This window comes from Notothenia rossii (assembly GCF_949606895.1).
Source record: "Notothenia rossii genome assembly, chromosome: 6".
Classification (NCBI taxonomy): Eukaryota; Metazoa; Chordata; class Actinopteri; order Perciformes; family Nototheniidae; genus Notothenia; species Notothenia rossii.
In genome coordinates, this window is record NC_136909.1 from 62,339,044 (window position 1) to 62,363,201 (window position 24,158).

The following is a 24,158-nucleotide window of genomic DNA, read 5'->3' on the forward strand; positions in this document are numbered from 1 at the left end:
GACCTCTCCAAGTAGAAGTCCACCCTCCATATTTAGGTCTGGTCGGGACTTGAACCGGCGACCTAGGCTCACAGTCCAACCCCCTACTGACTGAGCCACTGCCGGAGTGTAACGCTTTAATTGAGAAAATATGTGAGAAGCGTATATAAAAGGTACTGTCATTGTGATAAACCCGGGAGAGGGAAAGCATTTGAGCATTTAACAGAGTTTCTGCTGGTAGACAGCCTTCTCTTCACGTAGCAAAACACTGCAGAGAAATGTTTTGTATAGATATGGCCCCATAATATGTTGGGGAAATATTTTCCAAGGCCCATAACTTTGTCCCAGTTTATCAGTTTGTAATGATTTCACTGAGCTCAGGCACCTCTAGCCTTTGGTGCTGTGCTCTGTGTGTTTTGTCTTCCTGTTCTTGCCTGTTGGCGTCAGCTGATAGAGGTGTTATTGTGCTTTGCCTGTTTTATCTTGTTATGCAGCATGTTGATTATTCTCTCAGAACCAGCTAAATACATGGGTCTGGGGTAGAGATCTTCAGAATTGGTTTGGACACGACATGTCTTGTGAATCCTCCGGCCCAAGCTCCAAATAAACCATCAGTGTTTGTCATCAAAGTTCCTGCGTTCCTGCTCTCCTCGTGTCTCTCTGAGTCCTGTCTCCATTGCTTCAGAAGTCTCCATCACAAATATATTGTTCAAATATAGCATAATAGGTGACCTTTAAGGAAAGGTCAGTTTCATCCGGCTGATAATTACAGTAAGCATTCTCGTCATTTGTGTACAGTAGCAGCCTCCTCACTGAGGACCACCCCACCCAGGAAAACGTTTGCCAAACGGGAAATTGTTCCAGGATAAGGGGTTTCCATGGAGACCAGCCTTAAATTCTGATGTGTCAAGCTTGCATGGTGTACACAGATGCAGACACACACACATAGGTTTGATGTTGTACAGCGGTGAGAACAATGACACACAGCATTGATTTCCCACCCCGCTGCCAAGATGAGGTTAAGAAATTGCTTCGACACGCTGCTAACAATTACCACTCTATTAGAGCGGCAAGATAGTGCAGAGAACAACTTTACAGCCACACTCACACGCACACACTGCTGGCATCGGGCCATCCACACATTCACTATTACTACAACTACTAACACACACAGACCAATGTGGGAGGTGGGTACGGTCGAGAGTGAATACATTTTTGGTAATGTGATTTGTTTTAGTCAAATGGCACAGAGCAAGAAGCAGAGCCATTTATCGAAAAAATATCCAATTAAAAGAGCCAACGAGGGGAAATGTAGGATTACTTTAATACAATGAACACATAATCATTATTGAAATGGTTAAGGCCAAAAATGCAAATTGGCCACCACCCTCTGACTCGTTTTCATACGGAGACATATTGCTTTCCTTATCTTCCTTGATTTCAAAAAGAATTCCCTTCTTTCATTGCTGGAAGGATTATGTCATCAATTGAGAGATGAGAGGAGAGAGGGGTGTACGGACATAGCCCTGCAATTATTCAGAACAGTCCTGCTGCCATCTTGTGGCATTATGTGCATATTACAGGCTGGAAATGTTTTTCATCATAACTCAAGAGCTGACTCTGATGTTCTAATCAATCAAGTTAGTTCTAAGTTGAAATATGTTGCTGCCTTTTTTATATTCCCCAACAGTATAAGGAGGTTGGGACTCTTGTTTTATTTGTATTCCCTCACATATGCTCTAAGAAGTAAAGGGTGTCTCGATATATACCTTCATCAATGCAGTTAGAGTTAAGTAAAGTTCTTAAACCTTCATCTGGAGGCAATTGAAAGGAAGAAACGGCAGGAAAAGAAAAAAGCAAGGACATTTCCCCCAGGATTTGAATTACATGTTGTGTGTGTGGAAAAGACACATAACAATAGTGAATAATGTACAATGTGTAAAATAAAATTATTGATACACCACAAGTCAAATATAACCTTTGTAACATATAAGTGGAATGCCAAACCCGAGAGACTTTACAAAATACTTTTATTTATTTATAACATTGAGATCAAACTATGTGAGTCGGAGCACTTGTCGAAAAAAACTAATAACCCAAAGGGACCAAAGGACCGAAATCTCCCCTACAAAACTAAAGTAACCTTGATCAAATAAAGTCGCAAACAAAGCGGGGAAAGCATTTTTAGAGTCTCTCTCCCAGCCCTGCAGGAGGCCTCCTCACTGATTGCCTGATTGATTTCAGGTGTGTCCCTGTGCCGGGCTTCAGGTGGTAGTCTGGAGGAAGAGGCTCTGATCATACAACACACGCTGTTTCTCCCAATGTCCACTGCAGTCTGAACACACCTGCTTGGAAATGGCTGGCAGGTAAGGTTTCATCACATCACGTCACTCTGTGTCGGTTAACAATGTCTACAGGCTTTCTGGATCTTTATGTCAACCTAAACTGTATTACTTGTCTAGTTTGTACTGAGTTGTTCTTTCAAATAGCCTATAGTGTTTTAGCTAGGTAACCCACAAAGGGGCATTTTGTAAAAAAAAAAAAGGCCAAGTAATTAATTAACTTATCGAAAAATACAATTTTACACACTTGAGTATCTTTATCGTTGAGCTTGTTTACATATTTTCGTTGTCTTGAATTAAAACAAATGTTGTATTTTTAAATGTCCTTTTTTATAATTGCTTTTAATGTTTTCTTTTGTTGTTTTTTCTTTTGTTCCACTTTCCAGTAAACTTTTTATTTTAAATAACCTTTGAGCAGTTTGTATAGCCCATGATGGAAAGGAGCAGGGAGAAGACAGAATTATTTTTTACCTGCCCCTTACTCAAAAGAAGTCAGTCAATTGCAGCTGCCAATAATAAACTACATTACAGTAACTTGAACAAAAAAACTAAAAACAAAACAATCTACCAGCAAATAAAGAAAGAGAAGAAAGAAAAGAAGAAGGAACCCTTAATAGTCCTACAGAGGGGACATTTTACATTCTGCATTTAACCCATCCTAGTGTTAGGAGCAGTGGGCTGCCATTTTGTACGGCGCCTGGGGAGCAGTGTAGGGAACGGTGCCTTGCTCAGGGACACCTCGGTAGCACTTGGTCTTTCCGGGACTTGAACTGGTGTCCTTCCAGTTCCCAAGCCAAGTCCCTACAGACTAAGCCGCCACCACCCTAAAGATGTTCATACAGACCTCTTTTAACTGTTAGGTAAAGAATAGCTCATATTCTGAATTTAAGAAAAACAATCTTATTATGTTTTCTGGTAATATTTAATTTTTTTCTGTCTGCAATTTAATTAAATCTTTAAGATAATTTCCTTCTTGTTGAAATGGGATAATAAACGTACCCTTACCCTTGGTTTGATCTTTTCGTTCAAGAATTACCGGTCCCAAAGTGTTACGGTTCCTTCGGAGCCTGACCCGTAAGAAGCCTCTGGAGCCAGAAGGCGAGGAGTCCAACTTCTGCCGATGCCTGACCACATGGGACCTGGTGGGTCTGGGTGTTGGGAGCACGCTGGGGGCCGGTGTGTACGTGCTGTCCGGAGAGGTGGCCAGGAATGTGTCCGGCCCCAGCATCATCATCTCCTTCCTGGTGGCAGCCGTTGCTTCGGTTTTTGCGGGGTTGTGCTACGCTGAGTTCGGAGCCCGGGTCCCCAAGACTGGCTCGGCTTACCTCTATTGCTACGTGACCGTTGGAGAGGTGTGGGCATTTGTGACTGGCTGGAACCTGCTGCTGTCATATGTGATTGGTACATTAAACACACAATAAGGTGCATGTGGTCTCCAAGACAAACATACAAAATGCAGTTGCCTGTTTATCTTGTAGCATCATACTTTGGCTAAAATGCCCTTGGTCAGTTATTGTCTATAATTAAAGCTCTTTACACACAGTGGCATATAGAAGAGTATATAAACTTACAGAAGCACCAACGTTCAACCGGGATTCCATGTTTGAAGTTGACTGCATTCCCCCAACGGCCTGCCTTGACCAACCAAGCTTATGAGCGTAGCTTTATTTGGCTAGATGTTGGTTTGAATTGATCTAGAATCGATAGCATTTTCTTGGGTTCCCGGATATTAAGTCTGAATTTTATACATGGTATTTTTGCAACTGAATTTGGCCAATCGAATTCAAGCAACTTTAAATGTATACACTGATATTATTTAAACGTGAAGTTTTTTTTCTGAATACGTGACCGAACGGAAAATTTTCTTTTGGAAATTTTGAACAATGAAATTCGAAGGCAAAAATGTCAGATACATCCTTTCTGTGTATAATTATTCGGCATTTGATTAATTATTCGGCATTTGAATTCAATCGATTGGAACAAATTTACTTCCACAGGTGTCCATATTCACGATCAAAGGTTGGCAAATGGATCATATATCATCATTCCCATTTTTGCCGCGTACATGACATATCAGAGTTATCATATGAGTTTCCAACTTCCATGTCAACATCCAGGTCATAATCGAAACTTTCTAAAAGCTCTTTTAAGACCTTGATGACAGTTAATGAACAAGTTTACTAAAATGTAATGGATATATTCAAGTGAATGGATGTAATGTTTTAATCTTTTAACACCGCAAACTTCTTGAAGAAGGCGTACAAGTTGTTGGGAATGTTTCCCATTGATCCCACAAAAATACGGCATTACAAATTGCAGTCCTGAAGAATTATTGACCATAATTTACCTGGTCGTAAATCACAGACAAACCGATGCCTTTATTGTTTTTGGTTCTTCTCAGGAACATCTAGTGTAGCCAAAGCCTGGACGGGGACCTTTGATGACCTGATACACAACGTTATTGCTGAAACTCTGGAAGAACATACACCAATGGACTCACTGGGCTTGGCTACATACCCAGACTTCTTTGCTGCTGCGCTGATTATGCTGCTTGCTGGTAATATCTGTAATGTTACGTAAAGATAAACAACGCAGAATTCAGTCACATTTTATAGCTTTTCCTTTATTTTTCAGGTATTCTTGCTTATGGCGTGAAGGAGTCGGCCGTTGTGAACATTGTTTTTACTGCAGTTAACATAACTGTGCTGATTTTTATCATCATCTCTGGCTTTGTAACTGGAGACATCAACAACTGGCGCATTAGTGAGGAGACTATCCTGAACGCAACCCGACTCAAGGAGTAAGATTTGTCCTTTTACACATTTGGCGTTCAAATGATCATCAATCTGTTTTTCATTCAAGGATCAGCTCACTTAAAGTCAGTGTTGGGTGTAACGCGTTACATTAATGTATTACTTTTTGCTGTAACGAAGTAATGTAGCGCATTACTAATGAAATGTGGGTAATACACTACCAGTTACAATTCCCAGTAACGCAGTTACAACACATTTTAAGCCGAAATTAAATGGTGTTTTGTTTTTTTAAGAATTTACCAACATCGCGAGACATTCCGATACCAGAGAAAAATTGTGCTGATCGATTAGTAAGCCTGGTGTTTACCCTTCAGGCTCACCAAGATCCCTCCGCTTCGCATCGGGTCCCCTGATCAGCCTGTCGGGTGTTCTTTTCCCCATAATGACCCCATAATGCTGCACATTATCCCGCTTATTACATGGCCATATACTAAACAAACTACAGAGCCCATTCCGTGTCCTGTTATTGTTTACTTCCTCTCTGCCTTCTTCTGGTGATTTATCTGACGTCCAGCTCTCTGTCTTTTAACCTCTTTTCCTTTCCCTTTCTTGATCCTCCTTCGCAACCTTCAGTATAGTTATTGACAGTGGTCTGTACTGTATTAACAACGTGTCACATGTTAAGAATTTACAATCAGAATCGAGTATTCAACTAAGCCATGTAATAAAAGTTGTTAGTAGCCTTAATGGCCTATAGTTGTTATGCTATACCACATCGCGGTTCACTGGATGTATAATGAGCTGCACTAAACTACATTTTAAAATACTAGCCTTTATTTTGTGGTTATTTTGGTAAAGTAATTCAATATTAATATAAAAGTAGTGTAACTCATTACATTTCAGAGACAGTAATATTGTAATTTCACTCATTACTTGAAAAAAATACGGTAATATGTACTGTATTACATTTGGGAAGTAACTTGCCCAACACTGCTAAAAGTACATATAAAACTGAATCTTACCTTCTAGTCTGGATTTCCAGGGTCTAGAGACGGGTCCTTTTTTTGGATCGGGACTTGCTCTTCCATTATAAATTACCAGGTGAATGTGGATCTTTAAGTTTGAAATGTCGAAATCCAGTATCTACTGTATCCATACAGATGTTTGCAGAGGCTTTTTTGTCTGGATGTTGCGAAAAATGTATCTTGTGTCTTTCATTTCGTCAGGTCATAGGTTTTCAAATGTTAGCCCCAGACACTGACTGCTTCAGGTGTTATCAATACTACACGAGTTGTCATGCAGGACTATCATAAGTAAGATCATAGTAAAAATATGCTGGTAAGATATGCCGTTAGAAAACGACTTATTCCACAACGATAGCAACAAGTAGTGAAGATGGTCAGACTTTGACTATGTTGACATCATCCATATGATGGAGAGAAACTGTTGAGTCAAATTATCAAACTGAGATCATTATTAGTTTATTATAATTGTGTGTGTGTGTGTGTGTGTCACACAAATTGAGACTATGTCCCGCATTTGAGTGATAGTCGCGCACAGCCGGCACCGCCCTTTATTATTATATTGTCTAAACGGCATCATGTAAGTTGCGCTGACAGGCGACACAGAGGTCCCCCAAGCCTCCCCCCTCCCCCTCGTTGACAGTTCACGAGCGCGTCCATAGCGTCTCCCGTCCACCCAGTAAAAAAAATCCCCACTGGATCAAAGTGACATATTCCGTTTAATTTCAGAATACCGGAATGCTTCTAAGAATTGTAGGAATTGAAATGCCTTTTTTTTTTTTAAACTGCAAAGTGTGGTGGCTTCTATTAATTATCTAGCGTTACCAGATCTGATTCTGGATAGAATAGTTGCCATTGAATTTTTAAATGTCATTTTTAAATGCTTTGCTTATCGGCAGTGTCAAAACCAAAGTAATACGATCCAGAGTACCTGTGTGACTTCATTTTGTTTAAGAACAAATATTTTGATGAGTGACCCATTGCCCTCAATCCTTACATTTTGCTTTAGCTCCGACCTGAGGACAATTTACCCTCCTAACTGAAAGCAATAGATTAAAGCTGTTTCTTTCCTTTTTACAGGAATCTTGAGCCATCACAAAATGAAACGGTTGACTATGGGGTTGGTGGTTTCTTCCCTTTTGGCTTTGATGGCACACTTGCAGGAGCAGCAACCTGTTTCTATGCTTTTGTTGGATTTGACTGCATTGCAACAACAGGTAATGTAGAGTAGATAAGTATGAGTAAAGCTACTTATGGGTTGAATAACGAGAGAATGATGTCTTGGCATGAATAAGCACCTTGTAAAAAAAAAAAAAAAAGACTTCACCATTTACACAGGATGTTCATGCCACATAATGTCAAATATATCAATATTTTATGTCTGTAGTGGTATTACGAAGGATATGTTGCAAGAACTCGGCTCATCTACATGATTTTTCAGGGGAGGAGGTGAAGAACCCGCAGAAAGCCATACCTATTGCGATCGTGGCGTCCCTGCTCATCTGCTTCGTGGCCTACTTTGGCGTGTCAGCTGCTCTGACTCTCATGATGCCCTACTATCTGCTCGACAACCTCAGCCCTCTTCCTGTGGCCTTTGAATATATCCACTGGGAGCCTGCAAAGTACGTTGTGGCTGTGGGATCCCTCTGTGCTCTCTCAACAAGGTACAGATCTGGAGTCTTACACATGAGGTTTTCAGGAGAGGGTGAATTCAAACGTTCAGTTTTAAGTAGGAAAACATAATGTGCATTGTTCTTGTGTCAGGTTGTAAAAGGCTCAGCTGCTATTTAAGTGTCTCCAGTAGTCTTTTAGTTTTCTTTACTTTAAAACGAAACAACCTAAATTGACTTGGCCATTTTTTAAATGAAAACTAACTTCTTGTATTTGAAAATAATTACTGTGTATGTGCACATAAGCATGCTTATTTTACAAAGTTGCAGTACATTTTAAGCAGTGGATCTGCTGTGTGAAGGCGTGCAACATCGTTCCAGTTAGAGCAGGGCTGTCCAACACTTTTTTTTTTATTAGAGGGTAAACCTAAAGGTGGGAGACTGAACAAAAGCAAAAATATATGGTCTTGTATTGCTGAGGCAAATTAGTACCAGTTTAATTATTTGTAGGGATCCATTTGTATATACCCACGTGCATGAATGAATCAATCTAGTTAAATTGAGTCAACAATTTATATTTTTTTAATTAATCCCACTGAAGTTTTGGTTTGGTTTTTCCACAGTCTTTTGGGAGTGATGTTTCCGATGCCACGGGTGCTCTTTGCCATGGCGAGAGACGGCCTGCTCTTCAAGCCTCTTCACTACATGAGCTCCAGGCAGAGTCCCGTATTTGCCACGCTGATTTCAGGAGCAGCGGCTGGTAATGAAGTTACAATTATACTTACAACAACATGCAAAAGAGGCACACATTAGATGTGTTATTGATACTGGAGAAAGATATAACTTTTACAAACGTCACCATTAAACAACATTGAGATTGAAAATATTCTGGAACTTGCTTAAAGGTCTCCTATTATGCTATTTTTAGGCATATATTATGGGTCTCAGATATATAAAAACTTCCCTGACACACCGGGGACACATATTTATGTATAAAAGACATAGAAAAGTGCATTTTGCATGATACAGTAGGTCCCCTTAATATGACCTGATGTCATCTATTCCTAAGACTCAATAATTGTTGGTCCTCTTTGCAGCGTTCATGGTCTTGTTATTTGACCTAAAGGCACTGGTCGACTTGAGTTCAATTGGGACCATCTTTGCCTACACTCTTGTTGCGGTGTGTATTCTGATATTAAGGTATGTACGCTTCGAATGACTGGATGTAGTTTGTTCAGTGAAAAGCCAATATTTTGATATTCAAAACTTTTTCAGAAAAGAATGAACATATACCATAGCATGTATAAGCTTGTTGTTTCTTTCTCCCAGGTACAAGGAGGACCCTGGTTTCAGCCATAGACGGGAACCGTTTACTGTCATGGGACTGTTTATTCCTCCTTCTCGAGCCACCCCCCGTACCTCTAAAAATGTCAACGTAATCACCATCATTATTTGTAAGTAATCCCCCATCTGAAATGTGGACGCTGAACAGAATTCCAAGTATTTTCTGACTGCTCATATTCCGCTCTAGTGTTCCTGGTGATGGTTTTAAGCTTGCTGCTGTCCGAGGGTGTGTTTTCCCTCCGCAACAGAGAGCTGTGGAGCGTGCTGATCGTGTCTTTCCTCTCGCTGATGCTGGTCTTTGCTGTGGCAATCATCTGGAGGCAGCCACAGAGCATTTCTGAAGCCTCTTTCATGGTAAAGTGCACGGGTGATGGTGGTGGGCTAGATTTCATGCACCTTGAAGAGTTGCCCCTTTTACAGTTTCAATTAAGATGTCATGTGAGTCAGATGGTGGGCCTTACTGAAGGTCTGTTGCAGGGCACACAAGGTTTATGGAAAATATGTTATACAAACAATCAAAAAACCACCCAATTTAAACCCAAACTAAATGACCAGTGATAGAAAAACTACAATTGTCTGCAAGAACTTCCCTTAAAAAAAACGTTAGATATTTGAGATATTTAGAGTTTTGTCACATACAATGTCTGTTTTTAAAGAAAGGTCCCAGGTCATGGCCATTTCTACTGATCATAATTCCATTGTTGAGTTCTACTAGAATAGATTTACATTGTTCAATTTTCCAAAATCACATTGGTTTCTCAGACAGCATCTCTGTATAGTATGTATTTACTCTCTGTCTTACACCCCTTGTTGAAGCTCCTGCCCCCCCTCCCTATGAACCCACTGTGCTCTGATTGGTCAGCTCGCCCACTCTGTTCTGATTAGTCTACCACCGTTACAGCGGAACATCAGTGATTATGTGTTACAATGGTGTTTGTTAGCAACCAGAAAATGACACCAGTAATGACAAACAGATGAGAATGCTGCGTGGGGTCTGGGTGCCGTGTTGGCGGGACGTTGCGGGGCTCGCTGCTCCGCCCTTTGAGGCTCGAGGAGCGGACAGTGTGAGCTTGATTACTGGTGGTGTTTCCTGGTTGCTGCATGGGGTCTGCGAGACAGCGAGACACCGCAGAGCTCAGCCTGAGCACACACACACACTAGCTCAGGCTGTGAAAAAAAAGGAAAAAGAGAAATCTCCAACGAGGCGTTCTGGGGCAGCATAGACACATATTTTCTGTGTTAGTTTTACTCGCTACAGGGTGTACTTTGAGGGTTTGTGACTCTGCAGACCGTTTACATGCAGAAAAACCTTCATAACACACAAGGGGACGGGTAATAACCAGAAAAGCATATGATGGGACCTTTTTAAAGAAAGTTCAATTGATGTTCATTAATGAACATTGGAGGTGCTGGAAGGCAGATTGTTACATTTGGGGGGAGTTGCTTCCTCCCTTGTTTCTGGGCTGCGCTTGAATTGTCAGAGCAATTGGGTCCTATGTCTTTACCTAACCACTTTAATATTAACCTCTGTAAGAAAGGTCACGGGTTCAGGAAAGATGTGAAGGAAAATTCAAAAGGACTTTGGAAAAGACAACTGCAGTGCTAAGGAGTCTTGCACTGGACATACAGTATTTATGATGTGATGCCATACGGTTTTTGATGTGTCTGCAATGGGAAAACTGCAATTTTCCAGACATAAGTCTTCTAAAGTGCATCCAGATACTTTGCCCTGTGCCTTCTTGTTGTGTGATTTACAATCGTGGTCAATAAGTTGTAAAACGCGAACAGCTGAATGTTGTTTCCATTAAGGATGGTCAAGAGTATTCTAAGCGGTGGCGAACCGTCAGGGCCTTCAAGGTATTCATAGAATAGCCTGGAGCACTCGGATAAAACAAACAAAAAATCGATTTAATTATATAAATAAAATGTATATTAAATGAGAATCGTATCTGTGTTTTTGATCTGTAATATTACAGTGTTACGTTGATCTGTTTGTCCTTCTCGGACCATGCACTACGCATTTCAGCAATTCATGCTGTTTTATTGTTTTTAACATTGAAATGGCAAGTGCAACAGGTGAAGATGACGTTATTGCGGAATTGTTGAGTACCTTTTTCAAGACGACAATTCAGTGAAAAGGTGTGTGTGTGTGTATATTTCCATCCAGAGAACAGCTCTTATGAGTGCCACGTGGGTACTTCCAGGTCATTTCAGGAACCTTGATGAGCAAATTCAACAATTTAACCCCAACAAACGAATAGTTCAGAAACAACTTCCACTCACTTTCCTGTCCACTCGTAATAATGGACATGAATCACAAATAGGATGATTGTATGAAATTATTTTATGAATTTGTTATTATTACACTTTAAATACATCATTTCACTCAGTTAGGAACCTCCCTAAGCAAACAAGACTATTCTATCACAGCCCTTGTCTTTGTGCTATGCTAAGCTAACCTGCTGCAACCTCTGCTGCATAAAGCTAACGGCCCGTCCACACACAGGCATGAAAAAAATCTTGAAAAATCTTGATGCTGGGCGTGTCTGAAGCTTGCCGATTTTTTGCGACCAACAACCAATCACATTAATCTCCCGCCCCCAACATACAAAGCAATAGCAATGTTAAAACTAAGTAAACTGGATATAAACTCCCCAAACAGGCGAAAACCTACCAGTTTCACCCACTGTCTCTGCCACCTCCCTCCATGCCTGGTTCCTCCGGTTTGTATCCCGGTAAATAGTTCTGGTCGTAAAGAACCGGGTGATTTGCTACCGTAATTTCTCATTTGGAATATGAGGAAATGAACTGCGGTCTGGCTCTCCCAGCTTGCACGCGGTTTGATTGGCTAGCGCTTGTACTGGCGGGATTTGCATAAACGGGATTTGATTGGCTGATGCCAGCTTCGCAAGCATTGGGAGCATCAAAAGTTGAACATTGCTCAACTTTTGATGCTCACGATGGTTGCAAAGCCATGCTCCACTCCCGACAATGCAGTTCGGCGAAGATTAGAAATCTTCTACGTCACCCCATTCAAGTGAATGGGCGATGCTTTGAAAGATTTTTTTCATGCCTGTGTGTGGACGGGCCGTAACTCATGTCAAAGCATCATTTCAAACTATTGCTTGAACATCATAAGTCATAAGTTGTCCTCTTTTTATAGGTTCCCGGTCTACCTGTTGTTCCAGTTTTAAGTGTCCTCATCAATACCTACTTGATGGTTCAGTTGGGAGGGGAAACCTGGATCAGCTATGCAGTCTGGATGGTAATAGGTAAGCACTTCCTAGTTTCATAAGCTTGATGTTTAATGTGTTTATTCTATGCATCATTTGTAGATGGTCGAAAAATCTCAAACACAGCTGTCATTGAATAAACATTAAAAGGCCTTCACAACTCTTTCCTCAGGACTCATCATCTATTTTGGTTACGGGGTTCGCCATAGTGTCCAAAAACAAAGGCTTCATCAGGCTCGCACCCGACTCAATATTGTTCATGTAAACAATGTTGCTGCTTGAAGTCCTGTATTGTATTGAATTGTGTAATGTGTCACTCTCGACTGACATGTAAAAAGTTCTACAGAGTACAGTTAAACTCATCAACGAATAACCTTGAAATAATTTTACGGATTTTAATCAGGTTTCAGCCAGGATTGCATTGACCTTCTTTTGATGCATCGATTTTATATGTTCAATTGCTTTGTTAAAAGTATATTAAGGTTATTATAACCTGTTTTTATGTGTTGTCATATTATGGCTCATCAGTCCTTCAAGACTAGGTACTCTTGGATATATATGTTTATAAAAATGAAATGTTGATCTGTATTAAGGTCATTTAAATCTTTAAGAATTAATGTTAATAAATTTGCAGAAAAATAAATACATTGTAATTAAGTGGATGAGAATAGAAGTGTCTTTGTCTTTGAAGTGCTAGTATAAAACCTGCTGCTTTAAGGACCACTCATACAAATGTCTTCAAACTCCACACTGCACTTCCAATACACCTGCCATGATGTAGTCTCATCACACACCCATGTGAGATACACAGGTGAAAATACACTGCTCCAAAAAATGAATGGAACACTCAATTATCACAGTAAAACACCCAGTCAATTAAACTTCGCAACCATTCCAGTTAGGAAGAATAACTGAATGTGATTCAAGTACATTCTGTTTTAATGCGAATGAAAAAGCAGGTGGACAGAAGAGGCAACAGCAAGACGACTCAAAAGGCAATGATAGGTGTTGGCAATCTCCCCTGAGTCTGTAGACGCTGTGGCGAACATTATGATACCTGCACAATTATTTGGCTCTAACATTAACACAAAAACCGTTAATCAGCAACAGATTTGATTTTAAGCCCTTTTAAAGTTTAAATAATGTCTCGTACAACTGGTTAACATGAATAACTGCAGTGAATAAAAAAAAAAATAAACCCTGAAAATGTATTCAATCAACATGGTTGTCGATTTGTGGGTTTACTATTTGATTAACATAATCTAGGGTTACCCGTTTTCCTAACCCTAACTATTTCCTATGGTGGCCATTTTGGACCGGCAACACCATAGGTGTAACAAAGTTGACAAGATCTGAGGGTTAGGGTTAACCATCACGTATCCTTAATTACATTTGTTCACACTGCCTTAATATTCTATTCTCTGTTTTTTGTTTAGTTTTTCTCCATTCATCCCATCCCTCAGCGACCCTTCACTCACAGCTCTGATTGATGTGATTGCATTGCTTCTGTCGTTAATGGTGCCTATACAGTGGCTAATTTATGTAGCCAATCTAGTGTTCATTTGTTAAGCATCACTCATCATTTGTGGAGCCTGCAGGACACGCTGCTGCCAGTCTCCGAGGGCCTGACATATGTTGTTTTGTTGTTTTGATTGCAATTAGAGGAAGTGTGTCTGTGTATTAAAGAAGCAGTGGAACGTGACAACTACAATATGGTGCACCTTTGAGCTACTGTAGGGAGAGAACAACTGAGGGATTAGGTGGGGGGGGGGGGGACTTTTCAGACATTTTAAAGATTCACATTTATTTTAATACATTTAATTTAATTTAATCTTTTAAAACTATTTTTTATTTCTGATGTTTATGGGCTGCTTGGTTTTAGCAACAATTCCTGTAAATATATAAATGTCAATCATGTTTACATGTCTCAATCGCATTATTTAGGTTTTTTGTTACCTCTCACCCTGTTACATTTTGAAAAGATTACTTACTTGCATACAGCGTACTTTAGGACGCTGACACATTCAGATGACAGCTCTATGTAGCGCTAAAAGCTAGCAAGAAATTAAACTAACTAGCTGTTGTCACCACAAGGCTCTGCACCCAACCTTGCTGTGGGAAAATTGCGTATCATGCAATGCAGCTCAAGAGTGGACAGCCATGCATCTTTGTAAGGCTTTACTAAGGCACAGTGTTGGTTAGAGCTGAATGCTAAAGATAACATGCTCACAATGGCAATGTTTATGTGCTAATGATACATACGTTTATCGTGCTCAGATTTCTAGGTTAGTGTTGTGATGCTAACATTGGCTAATTAGCACAATAGAGACTGCAATAGAGGGCTGATGGGACTTTTTTTCAGATGTATGATACATAGTGGCACATTATGTGCAATATAATGGACATTGACTCTTACCAAGATCAACTCATTCTTTATGGTGTATATTCTGACTTCCCCGTAGCTTCAGTACACAGAAACACATATAAACTACACACTGACTAACCTGCAGTACCTTGTCTGTAGTTCCCAGCAGTTGGTCTGTTGTCCTACACTTTTTATTTAAATCACGTGATACTCCTTTCATTCTGAGCGCCAAACCTGAGCAGCTGCCACCACTAGGGACACACACTTGCGCAGACTCGCCTTGTTAGCTGCTCCAGATTGGCCATCCTGAGGCCCAGATGCCTGTGACCTCCCTGCGCCCCCTAAATGCAGAGTTATTGTGATTAAAGCATGATTGGCAGCGCTGGTTATTAATTCTAATCTTGGGCACATATGCGGGGTGGTGGGCAGAGGGCAGGCAGCGGTGTGTGCCAGGCCGACGCCACACAGAGGCTAATTCACTCTGACACGCTATCAGAGCGCGGCCACACACACACGCCACATTCCCCCGACACGCAGACACTGCCTATAAGATACACACACTTTTCCTCTAATGCACAGGAGAGGGGAGGTGGTGAGAGAAGGTTATCCTTTAACAAGACACACACACACACACAGATTTCAAAAGCACTCCAACACAAAAGTGGCTTTTCCTGAAAACCATTAGGGTACCTTCAAGTACATAATTTAAAAGTGGCAGTGTGTGTTAAGCAAATCACTTTTATCTCAAGAACTGTATAAAGGTCTTACATTTACCACTACTTAGAGGCAGAAACGTGACGGCTTACTTTGAAAATATATTTTCCTATCTCAAGGTAAAAACCTGGAAGCAAATGTTGGATCCTCCGTTTGAAAGTCTCTTCTCACGTCAGGGTGTCGGATTAGCAACAGGAGTCCAACATTCAAGAAGGATTTGACTGAACTTCTATTATAGAGCTAGATGGAGCTAGATGAAAAGGAAGAGAGTCATGTAAAGAGGCCTTATTATGCCTTTTAGATTGTTCTCTTTCCTGTAGTGTGTTATATAGTTGTTGTGCATGTAAATGGTCTGCAAAGGATAATCCATGCCTCAATTGGACTCCTTTGTTTACTTCTGGAACAATGTGAAATTGCTATGTCACACTCCCGCTTCTATTGGCTAGTGCTCCAACACGTTGAACCTGATAGGCTAAGGGTTATTATTATAGAAATTTGTATTCATTGGGATAAACCCCTTGAGATGCACCATCTTGTTTTCAAGGGGGTCCCGACAATAGCAACAATTTACAGACATACATAAACAAGAAGACAAAATGCAAAACATGACACACAAGACAAACCACATACAGTCTGTAAAGTGAAATGCAAGCAATGCACACAATCATTACAATTTGAGACAATCAAGCAAATCAGTTTCATCAATATCAGTTAATAACAAGTACAGACCAGTTGAAAGTGAGATAAGAATGCATGTTTAAATATACCCAATGTTGCAAGAGATCTAAGGTATTCCAGTCTGTTGGGGCTTTGAACATGAACGCTCTTCTGCCTATCCATTTTTTAGCAGAGGGGACAGAGAAATAAATCTGAACAGAATTTCTAACTTGATGATTTGGTGAGTAGTGTACAAAATACTGCTTTAAATAAGGGGGATAGTTAAGATACATGCATTTAAATATCAGCTGAAGCCAATGCATGTGTCTTCTTACATTTAAAGAAGGCCATTTAAGTTGGTTATACATTGTGCAGTGATGTGTACGAAAAGGACAACCAAGAACAAATCTGCATAGTCTGTTGTAGGTTATGTTGAGTGGAGCAAGATCTGATTTATGTGCATTTTGGTAGACAACATCACAATAGTCCATAATTGGAAGAATAAGTTGAGAAACAATTCTCTTTCGGACACTGAGCGTAAAACAATTGCGAGAGCGGTGTAAAACACTGATTCCGTAATTGACTTTTTGTATTACATGCTTTATATGTAGTTTAAATGAAAGTTCAGAGTCTAGCCATACACCAAGATATTTAAAGCTATCAACTTTATGCAGTGAAGTGCCATCCTTACATGTTATTACTACATTAGGTTTGGATTTGAGCTTCTGCCTGGTACCAAAGACCATGGTATAAGATTTTGTTTTGTTAAGCAGTAGTTTATTGTGTGATAGCCAGTCCTGTAAGATATTAAAATCCGATTGAAGAGAAATCTGAATTTGTGAAAAATCTGATTTGGATATATATATGACAGTGTCATCAGCATAAAGGTGAGTACAACAATCAATGAGACAAGAAGATAAATCATTTATGTAAAAAGAGAACAGAAGTGGGCCCAGAGTTGATCCTTGGGGTACACCCTTTTGTTAGATCAACAGGTCAGACTGTTTTCCATTAACAACCACACATTGGTTTCTACTGTGCAGGTACGAGTTAAACCATAACACTGTATTTTTAGAAAGGCCAATGCCGTGAAGTTTATCCAAGAGCAGATATCGATCAACGAAATCAAAGGCTTTTGTCAAGTCAATAAAAATGGCACCTGTGAGTTCACCATCATCTGCAGCAGAGTACAAGTAATTCGTACATTTAAGTAGGGTAGTTGTTGTGGAGTGATTAGGCCTGAAACCAGATTGAACCAGAGATAAAATATAAGTATTGAGATAATGTGACAGTTGATTATAAATTATTTTCTCCAAAACTTTGGAAATAGAACAGATTATAGAGATTGGTCTATAATTATTTGTATCAAGTAAATCACCACCTTTATGCAGTGGAATGATGCGTGCACATTTCCAAACAGTCGGCAACTCACAGGTGGACAAAGACAGGTTGAACAAATCAGCATGAGAATATGGGACGCCAATTTTATGAACCTGTTTTCTATACCATCGAGTCCTGCACTGCCATCCACTTTTAATTCTGTGATAGCATTATGAACTTTGTGTGGTATAATCTTCTTAAAAGAAAAAGAACTGTTGCAGTATGAGTTACTATTAGAAATACCAGTCGTCAAATAGGAGTCAGATAGTAGTGTGGAACATACATTAGCGAAATGCTAATTAAATATTTGGGCAATGGATAATGGTTCATGAATTATTGTATCAGCAGTTCTTATTTTATTAATAGAATGTTTACCTGATTTATTTAAAATAAAATAAATTTTAGTCCAAAATTGCTTGGGATTCTTAAAGTCCGATGTGAGAGATTATTTATAGTAGTTCGATTTAAAATTTCGGGTTTTGGTTTTACTCAGATTTCGAAGATGCCTGTATACTTCCCAATCAGCTATAGTTCTTGAATGACGATATATCGACCATGCTTTATCCCTTTCCCTAAAGAGACTGATGAGTTCAGAATTGATCCAAGGGAGACATTGGGACGTTTGGACATCTCTAAGCGGTTGACCAATCACAGGAGAGCCGGCCAGCTAACCAATCAGACCACACTGCGCTCTGGTTTTAGACAGAGGGGGAAAAAAGGTGCTGCAGCACAGGCAGTATGAGAAAATAGCTTTTTGAGCATTAAAGCATGGAGACATGTCACAGGAGACTAGAGTGACACAATTATGAAACCTGAACATTTGCATAATATGGCCCAAATTGTGTAGGCCCAATTGCTATGCATCACTAACTGTACTTGCTTCTTACTTCTAGTGGTTTATCTGTTGTGTTCTTTTAATTGTATTCTTATCTCATTCATTTATTGTTATTATTATTAATTTATATGTTTAATTAGTATTTTCTTAATTATTTCTCTTGCCTATTTTAGCTCTTGTTTTGGATACATGTTATTTTATTTATTTTTGCTATACAAATAAAGCTTTATTATTATACATGTTATTATTAAAAGAAAAATGGTGCCTGAACAAGATTAATTTAAACTTTCTGGCCATGATGGATACTGTTTTACATTTATCTGAAATGCAGTGACAACTTTGCTGATCTGTATCATGCTAAAAGTCTCTGTTGGGAAAATACTGAATGTATGTATGTGATGACTTCCAGTCTTGCAAGGAAAATAAATACATGTATCCTGTTTGGAAACTCAAGCCGGCGACGATTGACTTTTTTCTAACAGTCTCCTTGATGCCCACATAAGCAAGTAAAAAATACTGAATTATTTTGGATGAATGAAAGCAGTATGTACTCCCTTTCTCATGCAGAGGGCATTGCAGAAAGCATGCAACTGAAAAATCTCTCATACCTTTCTATGGATGACTAATTAGTGAAGCGTTAATAGGATGCATGTGCTGATAAAGTATTGACTTCTTATCAGCACATGTGCCATATTTCTGAATACATTTACAAATGTATTTAATTCAAAATTATTTAAAAAAAGAAAGACCTCCTTTATTCTCTATATTACATTAATAGAATGACTTCCACTTTTTGAGGTCAAGCAGAGAGGTTTATAATTAATAGCATGAAGTGGTGCCGGTTCATAAACATTACATGTTACTTATTAGACGCTTTTATCCAAAGCGACTTACATACTCAATACAGTGGACAATCCCCACAGGATCAATTTGGGGTGAAGTGTCTTGCCCACGGACACAACGACATGCTGACTGCAGTGGGGTTTAAACCTGTGCTCCCCTGATCCCAACACCAACGCACTAGTCCACTGCGCCACAGCCTCCCGTTGTAAACAGTATTGAGTCAAGGAATCAGGTTCAGATGCTTTTACAGGCTCTCTCATACTACACGTCAACATATAATGATAGCAGCCCTTCTGTGCATTATTAAAACACACACACACACACACACACACACACACACACACACACACACACACACACACACACACACACACACACACACACACACACACACACACACACACACACACACAATAATCAAGCTTAAAACATTACATATAACAGCGATGAATGATTTCCAGAGGCTTGAATTTGTATAAAAAATTATTAATTTCTTTTTTTGCGAGATACTTGTGCAATTCTCTTAAATAATGTAGGTATTCTTCTGCATATCTTTTTTCTGTTATTTTTCCTCAACTCCCCTATCTTTGATAAAACAAACTGTGTTCACTCCCCCCCCCCCCCTCCCAAGTCCTCTCTATCCTCTTCTCCGCAGCACATCTGGACGTGTCATTTGAAACTCCGATCCCTTCAGGACCCGAGCCACACACACACTTGCATGAACATACGCACATAGATCAACATGGACACCCATTTACACTGGTGTCATTACTATAATGTTATTTTTATGCGAATTCAACATGAAAATAGATGGGGAGGGGGCATATAAGACAGAAAGGAAAAAACGTAAAAGCCAAAAGGGACACACAATGCCCAAGGAGCAGAGAGCAATTTTTCATTTATTCAATTAGCTAACGAGCCGAGGGAGCCAGACACCGACGGAGGATTGATGGCGGGAAAAACTTCTCTCAGCAGGCGACGCTTACTCAGGACTTTTACTCCTGTCTCTCTTTGCTTCTCCTCGGTCTTCCTTATTCACGAGGAAAGTTAACCAAGCAAAGGACTGAAGGGAAGAGACCTTGAGGGTGACCTTGAGCAGCTGGTTTTTGTCTGTGAGGGAGGGGTGGAAACAGAGTACATTAAGGTCTGAGAGAAAGAAAAACCAAAGCAGGTTCACTTTTTCTGTCTGTATTTCCTTTTTGTCCATCCATTAAATTGAGCAAATCCTAAAAGAACAAGATCACTATCATTATCTATAACTCTAGAGTCACCATACTCTTCACTTTAGTTGTCTGACAAAACTAACCTTAATAACTGTAAACTGACTGAAAACAAAGACGTCCATCCCCCCAGCATCTCTAGTTTAAGGAGGAGTAATTCTCAATAGTAATGTGACCATCTGCATTTGTCTGCAAATATATCACGACAAAACTATTATCAATCAATCAAGACATGATGAAGACTCAGGCTCATGATGAAGACTCAGGCTAATGGTGAAGACATGAGGAAGACTCAGGCTCATGATGAAGACTCAGGCTAATGGTGAAGCTCTTGTCGGCCCAAACATTCCGGAAGCCATTCATGAATACGTTCTTGTCAGATATTATTCTAATGCCTTGTTTCCATGAAACACATTCAACTACACTCCCAACCCAGTTTCATGGAATTTCGTGTTATAGTCACGCAATTTAATCTATTGATTTGTGTTCACCAACACGATTATCCCCTTTTTTTCGTGTCACACAGAACGATTTTAAAAGTAATGTATTTCAACTGGTAATGTCTTTTTCTCCGGTCGGGTCGTGGAAGACCGGAAGCTGTTTGGTTCATAAAAACATGTTCTTACTCAATATCAAGCCACAATTATTGCTTTTATTTTAAATCGTATAATTTTGGACTTTTGTTGCCGTCTGTGAGGAAAATAAATGGGGCTCAGAGCCTCAGGATACTGAAATCTGTATTTTTTAAATCTTTTTTTCCTTCTAATTTGTTATTCTTTTCAAAATAACACACTGTTATTTACTCACCAATAACACACAATTATCCTTGCTTTTATTTATTGGTTTGACTCCATAATCTCGGGCTTTTTTGGCGTCCGTCAGGAACTGAATTTAAAAATAAAAATAACCGGAAACAGACGTAGGCCTCTAGGAGTTTAGGATGGCCGAAGACAATACACTACCCATAATCCCCAGCTATCATTTAGGACTACAGTCCCCGTGATTAATCTTCAAGCTCTGGGATTTGGATGTTGGAGTGGCAGTGCGCCAAGGTTACGCTGAGCGTCAAACAGCTGTTTGAAATGGAACGAAACTACGCCAGACTACCCAAAACTGGAATCGAACGCCCCCCCAGAACTACACATGCTGGCTAATGTGTTTCGCAAAATGTTCTATGGGACGTTTCTACTGAACGTTTTCGTTTTTCCCACAATTAGAAGTTGCCAGTATTAAACACATTGGTGTTATCAAATGTAAAACATATAATTAATAAATGGGTGAAATTCGCTTGTGTCCATAATGCGCAGCATTAATATATACCCACATGACAGCTCATTGTTACTTTGTAATTCTACTCCATTATAATTCAGAGGTTAAACTGGTATTTTTACTCCACTACACTTATTTGAGTTGCTTTGCAGATTCTGATTAATGATGTGAAATATAAACAACCCTTAAATCAGACTTTAGTAACACCTGAGTAAAATTCAGGAAAGGTGATTGTCAAGTGCCAACAATCAGGAGAGATATTTGATAGTTGGTGCTTGAGAAGACTAAACATTTATCTGCAATTGACATGAATGGAAACGAGTAATAAAGTATATTCATTACTCGTTATTCTCTACTAATAATTCATTAAAGACTGTATATTATGGATATTTTGCACATCCCTTTCAAGATTTCAAGATGTTCAAAGGGTCATATACACAACTACGGTGTATGGAATGAATGAAAATCTTGGGTCACAGGTTCCTCAACAGCGCATTACAAGACATCTATCAATATGTGCGTGTTCCTCCACCATTAAACTGTCATATTCTGCACATTTCTTATACTATCTACATACATAAGAGTATAATTCATATGTATAATATTGGTTAAAATAAGTGCTTCAACATAGTTAACATTGCAGGAAAGCAATATATTAGACGTTAAGTACTTTGTCAGGCTTAATACTTATCTGTAGATAGATACCCCCAAAGTTTTTTTCTTATTTAAAAAAAGTCCTTAATCTAAAGTATTATTTAATGTTTAAATAAAGGTTATTTCGTTTTTCTGTTTTGCACCTCCTCCTATTAATATCTTTGTACATCCTGCACTAAACTGTTTTATTGTAGAGATCACTTATAGTATCTTCTTGATTTTTTATATTCTATATTTCTATCACAGACCTTCTACTTTCCCCCGATGAAAGTATGTACTCTTAATATTTTTTTCATCAAATATAAAATAAAAACAATAATTCAATAACGTGCTTTAACCACTAGGTGGTGCACACAAGGTACACACAGCCATAATAACTTTGTATTATTAGTGTAGGACACTTATGTATACGTACAACATCTGAAGATGTGTAGTTTTATTCATACTTTCACATACTTTTACAGCATATTGCTATATTATTTCAGACTCAGTATTTACATTCTTATATTCAAAGAAAATCAGTAATATCTTTAAAAACTACAAGTCCTTTTATATCAACTGTGCACCGTTATGGTGTAAATATAACCTATCTATGAATTAGATCAAATGTAAAAGTCAGCCGAGTTAGTGTTGATACTGCGAGGAGACGTATTGTGCAGTGGTGTAGTGGGCGTTGGACGCGGGGGTACGCCGTACCCCCACTTATTTGGAGCATGATCTTTTTAATAGTCTAATACATATAAAAACATTGCCAGTCTTATCAGTTGCAAGTGTGTATTTGTTGTAATAATGACAAAAACATAATACATTTCACAGTAATTATAATAAAAACTAAAAACAATTTCCTTAAAAAAGTATGATTCGTCATCACGCTCGTGACCCCGCGGCGGGGTGCTGATTTTGCGGCAGCTCTTTCCCTCAAGAACGCTAACGAAAAAGCTCTATAATGGCAGGCAAACATTTTTTACTTGGCTTCTTTTCGAAAAAGAATATCATTCACAAGAAGAAAGAGGCTAGCAGCACCGAAGCTACAAGTGAAGCTGCTGATAGTACAACATCATCAGAAGAGCCGCCTAAAGACGTGGATAATGCTAGCACTAACGTTAACGCTAGCTGCGCTAGCAACGTTCCCCTGGCTAGCTCAAGCTCACCTTTCCCAGAGGTATGGACAGAGGAGATGTGGCGGAGGAAACAAGAGGTGTGTGTGTGTGTGTGTGTGTGTGTGTGTGTGTGTGTGTGTGTGTGTGTGTGTGTGTGTGTGTGTGTGTGTGTGTGTGTGTGTGTGGAAAGAAGCGCTGTCTGCTTATTTGCAGTACAGTAACTAAAGTAGGATTAAGCATACCGTTTCTGTGGACCTGTCTGCCCGTTTTGTGAGTGCACTGCGCGCATGCGCACTTGTGTGGCATTGTTTGGAGCTAATTAAAATAGCGTCCCCCCAGTAAAAAAATCCCCACTACACCACTGGTATTGTGTGAAGAGAAATTGAAGATGTTATTTAATTGTTTATACATTTATGATCCACGTCAAGTATTCAGTTTCGGCGGCATTTCTTCCAGTTTTTCCAAAGGTCTTCTCATCAGGGCTCTATAAATAAAGAACTACGGCAGATCTGTAATATGTAGGCCTAATGCAGCCGAACCGTGTATTACAATGTCGTTATGTGATGACTTTCAAAGAGAAAAGCAAATGTTTTTCCGATTTCATATCATATAAAAACTAGGGCCGGGACTCGATTAAAAAAATTAATCTAATTAATTACAGGCTTTTTAATTAATTAATCGCAATTAATCGCATTTTTAATCACATAAATATTTGACCTGAGAACAGTGAGAAGCAATTTTTTTCACATGGATTTTAGTATACCATTGAATAATGACTGAATACATAAGCTTAAGCAACAAAACATTGTTTATTTTTTTCAAGGTGGTACTTAACCAA

At 39.3% G+C, this 24,158-nt stretch overlaps 1 protein-coding gene across 2 annotated transcripts in view; it reads left to right on the forward strand.

Moving 5' to 3' along the window:
- Positions 1 to 18,402, forward strand: part of LOC307044881 (cationic amino acid transporter 2-like) — a 29,681-nt gene extending 11,279 nt beyond the window's left edge. The window contains exons 2-13 of one of the 2 annotated variants that reach the window (XM_079690302.1): positions 2,224 to 2,345; positions 3,352 to 3,722; positions 4,723 to 4,878; positions 4,956 to 5,121; positions 7,177 to 7,313; positions 7,538 to 7,760; positions 8,330 to 8,466; positions 8,804 to 8,906; positions 9,036 to 9,160; positions 9,238 to 9,404; positions 12,214 to 12,322; positions 17,978 to 18,402. In XM_079690302.1, the coding sequence (XP_079546428.1) occupies positions 2,335 to 2,345; positions 3,352 to 3,722; positions 4,723 to 4,878; positions 4,956 to 5,121; positions 7,177 to 7,313; positions 7,538 to 7,760; positions 8,330 to 8,466; positions 8,804 to 8,906; positions 9,036 to 9,160; positions 9,238 to 9,404; positions 12,214 to 12,322; positions 17,978 to 18,141 (1,869 nt within the window). In that variant the 5' untranslated portion in view covers positions 2,224 to 2,334 and the 3' untranslated portion in view covers positions 18,142 to 18,402. Of the gene's footprint in view, positions 1 to 2,198; positions 2,346 to 3,351; positions 3,723 to 4,722; positions 4,879 to 4,955; positions 5,122 to 7,176; positions 7,314 to 7,537; positions 7,761 to 8,329; positions 8,467 to 8,803; positions 8,907 to 9,035; positions 9,161 to 9,237; positions 9,405 to 12,213; positions 12,323 to 12,455; positions 13,975 to 17,977 lie in introns of those variants that run through there. The other variant, XM_079690303.1, reaches the window with a different exon arrangement.
- Positions 18,403 to 24,158: the final 5,756 nt, after the last annotated feature.